Source organism: Melanaphis sacchari, unplaced genomic scaffold (genome assembly GCF_002803265.2).
Source record: "Melanaphis sacchari strain LSU unplaced genomic scaffold, SCAv2.0 Contig2_pilon_pilon, whole genome shotgun sequence".
Taxonomy (NCBI): Eukaryota; Metazoa; Arthropoda; class Insecta; order Hemiptera; family Aphididae; genus Melanaphis; species Melanaphis sacchari.
Genome location: NW_020271173.1, coordinates 2,180,903 through 2,194,067, shown reverse-complemented (window position 1 = coordinate 2,194,067; position 13,165 = coordinate 2,180,903). Strand labels below are relative to the sequence as shown.

The following is a 13,165-nucleotide window of genomic DNA, read 5'->3' as shown; positions in this document are numbered from 1 at the left end:
TTTTAAAGTTAACAAGTATATATTTACTCTTGTGGAGTACTATGCATAAAAATATCTATTTACATTCTACTATAAATAATATTAGGTGGAAAACTATCATCATTCAGTAAGTTCTTCTTACTGAAACTAAAAATATGAAATTATTAAAATTATTACAAGTTATTTGTAAAATTATTAAATTTTCAAGGTATAATTACAGTTAATATTTATATTTTTATTAATGAGGTAGTCATGATGAAAATGATTTCAATTGTTGAAACTATGTATATTTACAAATGTTTGAAATAATTTAAAAAATATTTTTGTCTTAATTTATTTTGAGTATGAGTATTTATAGATTTTTGTAAGAATAGCCGATTAGTGATACGATACTGTAAAATAGTATAAAATATTTGTTTTTGATGATAGCTTATAGTTTTCAATGATACACTATCATAAAAAAATGAAATAAAGTAGAAAATAACAAACTATAATCATATAGTATTTCTGAGAATTGTTATATTATGTTTGCAGTCGTTATTATCAAATATAACGGATCAAAAATAATTAATTTGTAATAATTAATTGGATAATATTTTTACCATTTTAATAAATTAGAGGTATGTGATATTATAAATAATGTAAGCGACGCTTTTATGAACTTGAGAGTATCAGGTATAAAAATATATAAATAAAACTTAAAGGCTGATTATTATAAAAGAAGTAACTGTTAATTTAAAAAAAATAGGTTGTCAAGAGACGTATAAGAAGTCTGTTGAATAAAGTTTCAGATATCAAAAGAATAATCTTCTGAAAAAAAAAAAAAAATGTTATTAACTTAATAAAATGTCGATTTAATATTAATTCTAAAAATAGCTTATATGTATAATAACCACTTAGATGCTTAAACATTAAATCGAAATGGAACTAAAATTGTGAAGATTTTATTCTCAAATTAATTTTGTCAAATAAAAAATTTAATGGATCTTAGTGGATATAATATTTGAATGGGAGAGCACTAATATTATTAAATAGACATAATTGTCCAATAACTCTTTAGTAAAACTATGTGTGGTTAAATAACTGTTTGACATTTTGTTTCAGAACAATACAATTTATTTAACAAACAATAGGAAAAAAACATATTATTTGCATCGTGAAAAACCTATGTAGAATATTAAAACAAAAAACCTAAAAAAAAAACTAAATTAAAATGTTTAATTATTCGCGTAGGTAGAGTTTAGAGTTTAAAAATACGATATCCTCACATGCGGTTTTTTTTTTTTTTTAAATAACAAAAAACAAGCGTAGCAAGTATTGGCATTTACACTAAAATGATGTTATAAGAATACAAATGATTAAGTAGCATTATATCAAATAGGTACTTCATATTTATTTTTATGCCTGATGCAATGTTTATGGTTGACGAATACATCTACTAATGAGCTATGAAAGTGGTATCGAGTTATTATTTATTTTTCTTCATTAAAAGCAATGTCTTGCCTGGTATTGTGTGCAGTTGAAACAATGCCAACAGCATTTTTCGCCCTCCAGATACTGCTTAGCTTGGCCTTTTTGGCATGGCAAACTGCAAATGGATTCCGGTGGATTTGATGTGTCCGTTTTGAATCGCATTTCTTCGGAGACCAATACATACATATACAAGAACAATATAAAGTATCGTTATTATTAGATTATACTACAGACTTTTTAAAGGTAAACAGTATACACAAATATGATTGGTCAGCCAGATTTTGAATTTTGTTTTAAGACATTAAATTATTCAAAAAAAAAAAAAAAAATTAACAATTGGGTTCTGCAAAAAACGAATTATATCTATTTTTTATTGGTTTTTTTTTTATTTTAGATTTTTTTAGATTTTTTTTACCTCAATTAGTAACCCTATATATTTTTTCAAATACCTTTCTAATACATTTGATTTGTAATTGATCCAACTTGTATAATGTATGAACGACTAAGGCAGTGTGCAAAGACTGATGGAATGGTATGAAATAATGTTCATATTTTTTTTTCTTTAGTAATTAACTATTTTTTAAAGTACCCATTCATAAAAAAAAAAATTAAAAAAATATATTCTATAGAGTTAAGATGTGAAATTATAAATAGGAGTTAGTTATAAAAAATCCACTAATAAATTTCCGTGGTATTATATATAGTAACGAGTATTTTTGTTGTACAACTATTTTATAAAAAAACATTAAATTTAAAAAATTGTTTACACTTTACAAACTCTGTATTATAAGCATTATCAAAACTGCAATAAATTCATAAATAAATAAATAATGATAGGTGACAGCTGAGTGTTAAATAGTTGTATTTTGTTATCAAAATAATAATTTTGAGGAAACTTTCATGAACATTTTATTGTTTCATTGTAATTTTTTGCTTTAAATAACAATATATACTTCGTTTAAACGTCAAATATATAATTATTTTCCTAATTGCGCAAAGAATTCGTGTGCAATATATCTAAATAATTGCTCAACAGTAAATCGTCTTTTCTATACAAATAAAAAGATAAAATTATATTAAATATTTTTTAATTTCATCAAAATGAAACACCGTCAAATTTATCGTTTTGTTAATGATATTCAAATATTAATGTTTGTATTTTGTTATTTTGAAAATAATTATATTGAAGTTCTATTTTAATCATTTTGAGTATTTGGGTTATATTTTATACTTTGAAAGTTGGCAAGAAACAAGAAACTAATAATTATTTATGTGTTATATCTACTTAGATTAATCTATAATGTCAAATGTGTGACATTTTAAATCGATTTTCATTGATGGTACAAAATAATTACATGATACGATATTTTACAGGAAGTAATATTATAACATATTATTATTCCAACCTAATATGTGTAATGTGTATATTACCACAGAATTGTGTATTAGTTGAAATAGTAATATATAAGAATGGTTAAAGATAATGTTTCTACATATTATTTTAAAAACAAATCAACTGATATATTGTACTAAATATGTCATCAATTTGAAGAGAAAGTTCTGGAAAGCACACGCTAGAGCTAAGTCAGCCATATGCATAATATATTCGTATACTATATATATTTATATAAAATGCAAAACCACCTAACCTAAATAAAGAGAATAATAATAGTTTTTACAGTTTTTGTGTTTTTGGTTAATGTTCCGATAAAAATAAAAAGTCAAGTTAATATTACAATGGTAGTATAAATATATCGCTACCGTTGCATCAATAAATTACTGTACTATAGATAAAACTATAGCGACATAAACATTACCATTAAACATCACAATTAAAATGCTACCTAACATTAACCTAGGTTAGGTACACGTTTAATGTTTATTATGATTTATTTATGGACACCAAGTGATTTAATAAAATTGTATTGGTTGTTCTTATTTCTTATTTTTATTAATGTCTAATGTAACTCATAAATAAATATTTTTAAACACTATATGAGTATACATACATTATGTACATGACTTAAACGAGTAATTATGTAGAGTTTTTAAGTGTATAGGCTATTTTAAATTTTTTCAAATTAATTAGACAACTATTTAGATTACTGGTAATAAATAATTAATAATTAATTGTTTTTGTAAACTATTATGAGTTATTCAAGTAAAAGTTCTTCAATTTTATCCAAAATAAATAACATTTATTTAAACAACAATATTTATGGTAAATTTAAAATAATATCAAATTTATAAAAAAAAATAATCATACAAATAAATTATAAAACATATTATTAGTTATATAATATATTTCATGATAAATAACTCATTTAAATATGTATAAAAAATGTGAACACACGGCAAAAAACTATTGGTAATAAACAATAATGACAAATAACGTAAGTATAATTACATCAAACTCAAAGAGAATACCTATGTATGTATAAATTAATTAATTTATCGACCTATCGCCTTACTTACGAAATCCCAAAATAAATTTTTGTTAGATATTAAAAAAAAAAATTCTACACACGTTCGATAATTTTCGCCTCAAAAAATAACAACAAAAAACACATAACTTTTGATTTTTACCGGTACTGTTTAGGGCACAATTTTATTCTTAAAAATCCAAAATGTTGTTTCAAAAATATTTAAACTTTGTTAATAAACACAGTTTTTTTTGTCTCTGTATGTACTCGGCGTAAGATTACTATTGGATGAAATAACTCAGGACTTATAAAGTATTTTTCAATTATAATTACTACTTACATCATTAGTCACCATTCATTATATTTTAATAACTTTTATAAAATTATGAATTCGCAATATAGTTTTAATATGATCCTTAAATATTTTTCTAACGTTAATTAAAAATTATAACTTTAATTTAATTGTATTTTTATATTTTATTAATCATGCTTGTTCTGTTTTTTCAGTCTAAATATATATATATATTAAATTGTCTAACTAATCAATTTTTTTTTTAAATATCATTCTAATACATGCTTAAATTTTAAAACATTATAATATTAATTATCAACTAGCCGATGATTTTATTTACTTTTTGCCTGTCTACTTAAGAGATGTTTCAAATTGTTGTATTTAGTTGGAACAGCTATAAACCATGGGTACTATATTATATAAAAGGTATAAGCATTCAGTACAAATGTAAACAAACGCATATAATATAAATATAGGTACACAGTAAATTAAACATATAGGTTTTGATTTATAGTCTTGTGGCACATTTGAGCGAATGTTTTAAATGTTTAAAATAAATTAAAAACATTTTATCACTAGATATAATTATAATGTAGAAGATTAGTTGAGACATAACAAAACAAAACAAAAAAAAAAAAAATAAATACATTAAAAAATAACATTCATTTATCGCAGAACATTAAAACTGGAACAACAATGGTAATACTCCAGACCTATGTGTTTGTTTATATTAGCCTTAGAATTCTTGTGTATGACAGTGAAGGTTATGTTAAATAACTTATAATATCCTTATATACGTATACATTACATATATATATATATATATATATATAAATGGAAATAATTTCTACTCAGCCTAATCTTGAATTTTTTTTTTTTTAATTCAAGAATGTATCGTGGAGTAAGTTTCAAACCTATTTCTGATTATACGAGCTAATGAAAAATCGAGTTATTCATTTTTTTAACAATTAGAAAATACCCACATAAAGATATTTTTTTTCATCTGTGTTACCAATGATAAATTATTATTCAAAATTAGTATTTTAATGAATAGTTGTTGTAATATAATAGTACACAACTTATTCGTTGTTTTTAGTTCACACTAATGAAACCTTACGAGTTGTTGATTTTTGGTCCAAAAAAGGAAATTAAATTTGGGTCGTTCAAAAAAAAAAAACTAATGATGAAAAAAATACTATTTATAAATGGTTTAAAACAAGCTACGATGGATGGTGGAACAGCTATGTAAAGATGATATTTCAGAAATATCATCTATATACCTAGTCAGAAAACCAAAAATATTATTTGTTTACATGCCTTACGCTAAATGTTAGTATTAGGCAACAAAATTTAACATGGATGTATTTTGTTCGGGCAACGAAGTGCACGTGAGATAGCTAGTTATCTATAAAATTAGCGCTCACACGTTTTGAGTATAGTATGATATATTAGTATCAATATGGTAGAGCAACAGATTATGTTTTTGATATTGACTTCATACCTATCCAAATCAATTGTAAATAATTGTTATTCAGTGTCAATATATCCAAAAATTTCTCATATCTGCTGAACTCTATCTAAAGCGTACTAGATTACACTATAGTGTAACTACTGTATGTTATATCTACTATAAAGCGCCATAATTGTAAATTTTCAGTCAGGAGATTTTTTAAATAATAATAATAATAATAAACACTTTAGCGTGCCTTCCATTGCGTTATCTTTATGTAGTTTATAACTTATTTATTGAGTTTTTCAACATTTTTTCATAAAATTTAAGGATAAAAATTGATGAAAATACTTAAAATAATCTATTGTTATGTTTTATAAATTAATATATTTGTTTGTATCAAATATTTCGATAGCATAGTTTGAAAACCATTGATGTTCTGCATTATGAAATTCAATGATCACAATTCATTTTAAATTTTTATTTCATATTTTTATTGCCAAACACTATTTGTTTTATTGCATTGTTAAATTTTAAATAATACAATTACTAAGAAAATTATAAACATGTTAGATATTTTATTAAAACGGATAACATACATTATAGAAAACTTTTATGATGGAATGTGAAGTTACTTACTAGTTATGTGTTATTTACTTATCATTATTTATTCAGAAAATAAAATAACATAGGTACCCGATGAAAAAATATTTACTTATACGCGTAATATAATATTAAACAATTATAGACGAAAAAGCGTCCATTGTGTATAGATCAATTCGTAAAAAAGTTTAATTTTATATAATATTATAAAATAAAATAAAAATATTAGTTCTAGGTATATTTTGAATATAACATATGGCCTTAATCACATAAAACATAAGCTTCTGATTTATTTTTTCAGTTTTTTATGATTAAATTTGTTTTATAAATTGTATTTCCGAGAGTTAGGTACATTATTATGAAAATTACTCAATGTATTCGCATAATACAATAAATATACTATATTAATAACAGTGACGGTCTCTAAATTGGACTATATGATAATATGTTTTAATATTTTAACATTGAAAACATGATAATACAATAAATGTTCATAAAATATATATGAAAACAATGATATTCTTTTTAGGTTTAATACGATTAACTTTCAATTATGAAGTCTTTTCAATTAAATATGTTTGATTGTTCAGTAAATATATTTATTGTTGAATATAAATGAAAACAGAGCTATAAGTTATAAGAAATTTAGAAATTTAAGATAAACTCATTACTGTTTTATTATTAATTATAACTAAAACGCGAAACTTAGTTATTTATTATGTGCAACTTATTAAGTTTTAAAAATAAGCTGAAGTTCGGTAAAGTAATCATTAAATATCTTTGTGAAATACTACATAATATGTCACTGACACAAGTATTTTTAAGACTCTAAGTGAACGTAGATTACCTTTTAATATTAGATAATTAATAATAATGCAAATTTTATGTAATTTATTGTAAATAAAAATATTTATATACTTATCTGTAGTTAAATCCATCTTAACCGACTTAAATAAATAATATCAAGAGCTGGGTGTTTCTACTGGATAATTCCCCAAAATCAAAATATTCATTGTTATTTTTCTTTTTGTATTCTTTTATCTCATCAAATTAATGTGCTTATTGTTGTATAGATTGTAGATTGTCTTATTTACTTAATAAAAAAAAAAAAAAATCTGTAGTTTAATATAAAAAAAATATTATACATTCTTATTTGTTTTCATGTTAGTGATTTAAACATAAAACTAAACATGTTTATAATTATATTAAATACTCATTCCTTACTGATTTGTTTTAAAATAATTTAAAATAATGAATAAATATATAAAATAGTTTATTGTAGTTTTCGATTTGTTTTAACTAAAAATAAAGAGAACACTGTATACATTTTTTAGAGTTTCCTTAAATGAATTATATACCAATATACCGTCATTTGAATTTAATTATTTTAAAATTTGAATAACTTACTATTCCTTAATATCCATAGTTAAATTAAATTAGAAACTATAAGTGTAAAATTAATACAAATTATATTGTTTTAGCGAATAAAGATAAAAATGTGAAAAATAAATAATTTAGAATTTTTATAAGCGTATATAATATATAAAAAATGGAAATCCTATTATTTCTGTTTTGCATATATTAAAAATGTTGATCCAATGAGGCACTAATTTCATTATAAAATATAGTTAATTTTTAATTTTGTCATTTTTTTTTTCAACATTATTATTACCCGCTGACTACACTATGAACTCATGCTGACGTTTTCATGAAAAATTGACCTCAATTTACTTGCCATTCAAGATCATAAATAATATTTTTGCAGACCTTCGTTTATTCAGTTATCTCATTACCAATTATTTAATATAAAAGTAAATGAAAACACTGACTGAATATTTCAGCTTATCAATAATACCTATAGTTCATGCAATTTTCAATTTTTTTCTTTATACACATATCAAAACTCAAGCTAAAAAATCTAAGTTAATACTTTTTTAAAACATAATAAAATAAGATTAAACAGAGTGCTCAAGTAATATTATTTGTAATTAATTTTTATGCCTCAGTTTTCTCAAATCAGTCAAAAACCGATCTACAAGTATTAAATTAACAAACAAAAATAGATTAATGTGATTCAAGTGAACCATATCGAGTGCCGTCTTCGTTTATCCCCCGTAGAACATAACAAAACTCACGTCTGTGTATTCAAAGTAATATTCTTCGTATTTAATCTTAGAAAAATACACTATCTTAATAAAGAAATGAAATAGAATAGTATTTTGACCTTTGAGGTTCAGTATAATTTATTACTATTATTATTTTTTAATTAAGTATTTTATTTTTGTGATATACATCGCTTTTGTATTACTCACAATATACAAAATGTGATAGATGAACAATATGTTTCAAAGAAATCAAAACGCAATTTAGTATTTGAAAATGTGATTTTATCCGAAGGATGATCAAAGATGGTAAAGTTGTATACATATATTTATTATTGAATATTTATTCTTCAGGCTACGAATGATATTGTGACGTAGTACTCAATAATTGTAAATATTAAAATTTGGTAACCATATAATTATTTTTTATACTTATAATATTATGATCACTAAGAGTTTCGTTTTCATTTGGTCACTAATACTTTTATTGATTTTAAAAAATATAAAAAATTGACACTGTTCTGCATTTTATTCAACTTCCACAAAGGTACCATTGTCTTTAATATAGTACGATTTTATTGATTTTAAATTAAATTAAATTTTAATATTTAATCTAAGACTCATATATGAGTATATGACAGTATATTGGTGTACCACATAGGACCCACGAAATTATTATTACATGTTCGTTGTATATGTACAGGAATGATTTTTTTTCTTAAAGTTAACAAAAACAAAAAAAAACTCCAATAATTAATATAATATGTAATATAATACAAATTATGTATTTAATATATTTTATAGGTATTTATAAATTACATCAAAATAACTATCTGCACGTTTAATTATTATTATATAGATTTTACTAAGAGTGTTTTAAAAAAGCCGTGTTCACAAAGCACTATTTTATTACGTTCAATTTCTACTAAATAGTAAATACAACGTTTATTTAAAGCGTTTTACCTTTACTGGCATTGTGTTAAAATTATATTCATATGATTAACCCTTTTTTAGAGTACTAAAAATGCCTAATATATTTTTTTTTCTGTCATTTAGTACCAACAATACAAATATAATGGGCAAAAAACAAACAGAAAATAACGACCCCAACGAATAGCTCAAATTGAATTAAACAATGAAATCAATATAATTTGAAATTACGTGACTTAAAATATAATATATTTTAGTTTGTTAGTCGTGGGATCTAAAGACTAGTTAACTACAAAATAGTATAAAAATAATTATAATTTAAACATGAATTAATCGCTTTACAATTATTATTCTACTGCAGTGACAACAAATTATAAATGACAGGGGCCAATGCCATATTTCAAGAGGAATGGTTTTCCATTTGCATATCATATTTATAATGAATGTATGCAAACCATAACTATATTTATTTGCATTTATAATGCTAGAAGCAGAATATCTTTACTGATTTAATGTAATATAATCATTTTCACGTTTAATTATATAATCATATAGATCAGACGTAAATTTGTTATTTCTATACGTGAACTTCGATAAAAAATAAGTCAATCCCATCAAACCATAAGTTGAAGTCATTGCTCGTTACGTATATGCACATTTAAAACACATTTAACAGAATAGGGGATACTGAAATGGGGCTATCGAAAAAAAGTATAATAGCTATTTAAGCTATTAATGTTTAAATTTTACGTTTGGATTCCAATACACGTTTGAGAGTGACTTATTAATGCGTGGTTTAAACATATTTTATGTATGTTAAGATATTCTAAAAAAATGATTTACATTAAAGAATATTAAAAAAAAATTAAAAATGTACAATGCAAGCAGTATAAATATCATAAGTTGTATATAAAACTGTTTAGTAATTCGCTTGTTCCATTAAAATTATATTACATTTTGCATTTTTATAGCATAAAATATTGTGTTAATCGACACATTTTTAAGTAGGTATTTGTAAGAACTAAAGATTTATATTTATTTTGTCTAAATAATTTTCAATACATTCAATTCAATTTCTTAAAATTATACAGTGAGCTTAAAATTATAACTTATAAATAATTCGACGCTACTTAATAAGTCTATAACTAAATTTAATGAAAAATAAAACTTTTTCATTTTTTTTTTTTTTTATCTTATTTTATATACCGAATTTAACGAACCCACCCTTATTATATTGCTTATAACAATTAAAACCATAAACTAATATAAAATGAGTCGGGTTATTTTTACTTATTTTTTATTTAGAACTTTGATCAGCCACGTTTTTAGTTTTAACATTTTTATAAATTTTATCTTTATTAAAAAACATAAACTTTTGATATTGATTGAATATATATATATATATGTATACATATATGTAATATAATAAAACAAATATAATCTATATACCTAAAAATATAAAGCTTTGTCAAAACTTTACACTTTTATTTAATTATCTTGTAAACAACAATTTATATTTGATAATCAAATTTTAATTTTAATTTGACTTTGTTTTTTCGAAAAATTTACAATTTTTAAAATATTTAACTGTAAAAAATTTATTATTGATACATTTTTGGTATAACTAAATATTTTTTATTGATGATAAACAAATAGAATATTCACATGATGGGTAAAATAATTTATAATACCCCGAGACTCACAGTAAAAATACAAAGTTATTCACCTATTATGTTTATTTTCGTTTGTTTTATTAATTATTTATTTATTTCATTTCTAATATTTTAATTTTTAAACATAAATAAGGGAACGACTTTAAATTACATACATTTTTTTGTAACTTCTTATTTTTAAATTTAAATCACATTTTTTTTTGAAAAATTTTAACCAGATGATTTTTTTCAAAAAAATTTGTTGTGTCTAAATCAAAATTTAATCGTGTATATTCGATTTATTTAACTTTGTGTACTTAGGTTCATAATAATGGGTTTATAATATATAAAGGGCTATAGTTATTTGGAAAATTTAGTAATTAGTATTAATCTATCAAAATTGTATGTAAAAATTATCGAATAAAACAACCAGGATTTTATATAAGCAGAATTACATAGGCGACGCTTAACCATTTTGGATCAAGCTTCAGGAGATTACGTGGCCACATGATGTTTAAATGAGTAATAAGTACTAAAAGCATCTCCAGTTTTCTGTTTGTAACAATGTTCCATGTCATTCAATCCTTTCTATACGCATATAATAGCAAATCACTAATCATTAGAATAGACAATTGACCTAGAAATATCGTTTTAAACTCTAAATCTTTGTCATCTTAATTCTTTCGTCATAAATATTATCCCTAATTTTTTACTTATATTATTTTTTTATGTTTCATTTTCAAGTCATTAAATTCAGAATTAATTTTCACGTTGTTCATCATGCACAGTGTCAAATACTAGATCCTACATTGCAAGTATTATAAATATTTGTAAAGCGGTTTTAAGAATCATTATTCTTAGTAAATATATGTTTATAACAAAGAAGCTACTTATTGGCATATTGGTATAGATAAATCAATATAATCAAAAAAATAAACATCTGTTTAATAATTTATGGTGAAATTTCAATTGTTGAAAAGTTGGTTTTCATTTGATAAAAATAACTTTGCATTAGCACAGAATAGTCTGTAATGGCATACAAAATTTAAATAATTTAAAGTGTGATATATAAGTACATTTAAAAATTCTTAAAATTAAAATTTCAATAAATTTACAATCAATGATTTGAGGATGCTTAGTGAATCACCTTGTAAGTTATTATGTATTATAACCGAATAAATAAAATGAATATAGTTTTTTTTCTCTTACAGTCAACTCTTGATAATTCAAACCTTTAATAATTCAAAACCTTCGGTAATTCGAAATACTTGGTCCCTTGAAAATCACGCGATAATTCTAAGAAAAACAATGCATTTAAGTACACTCAGTAATTCGAAATTAAATTTTGGGAAAACTGGCCACTAACACTTGACAATTCCAAGTATCATTTGTTCAACACTCAGAAATTCGAAGTATATTCACCAAATGTATGTTATCTGTATTTTTATAATCTTTTTGTTAATAATTTATGTACTATAAAATTGTGTAGAAATTTAGCTTAATATTTTCGATAACTATACAGTATTATCGTAAGAACCTTAACGTTTTATTTCTTAATCGTCTCTAATAGTAATTTAACTCGTCGAGTCGTCGATAACTTTAATACTCTAATATGTACCACTTAATTTACTGAAATAATTAATCTGTAGAACAATAAAAAACAAAATTTTTTTCTCAACTCCCTATAATTTGATTTTTTTTTTGCTCTCTCGTTATTTTAAACTATTCAACAATTCGAACTCTCGGTAATTCGAAGTTTTTCAACAGTCCTGTCAACTTCGAATCATCAAAAGTTGACTGTAATTAATTTATTTTACATAAGATAATATATTTAGTTGATAAATTTTTGTATTATTGGCATATTATATTATAAATTTTACCTTTAACTAGTTTGAAAAATTTAGATTTATAAATAGTATTCATACTTATTTAAAACTAAACGTGTATAATAACAATTATATATTTATTTATTTGTTCAAAATGTATGTTATTATTTATTAAATACATAAAAAATAATACACAAGTATACAACGAATAAAAATTAATAGAGAATGAATTTTTGAAATTTAATATTATAATAAATATTTTGCATTTATTATTCTTCTGTAGTAAAATGTATTCCGGCAATGTGCTTTTATGCCACGTGTATATCGTATAAACCACATGTCACGTGCACATAAGAATACTTGAAATATTATTTTGCATAAGATCTATGTTTAGTAATAATAATAACAATAATAAAATAATAATAAATGCCTTCA

At 22.6% G+C, this 13,165-nt stretch overlaps 1 protein-coding gene across 1 annotated transcript in view; it reads right to left on the bottom strand.

Moving 5' to 3' along the window:
* Positions 1 to 13,165, bottom strand: part of LOC112595819 (metabotropic glutamate receptor 2) — a gene marked incomplete in the record, with an annotated part of 171,686 nt that overhangs the window by 39,005 nt on the left and 119,516 nt on the right. Inside the window, 1 exon segment of the mRNA XM_025341183.1 lies at positions 1,483 to 1,616. Coding sequence (XP_025196968.1) covers positions 1,483 to 1,616 — 134 coding nt within the window.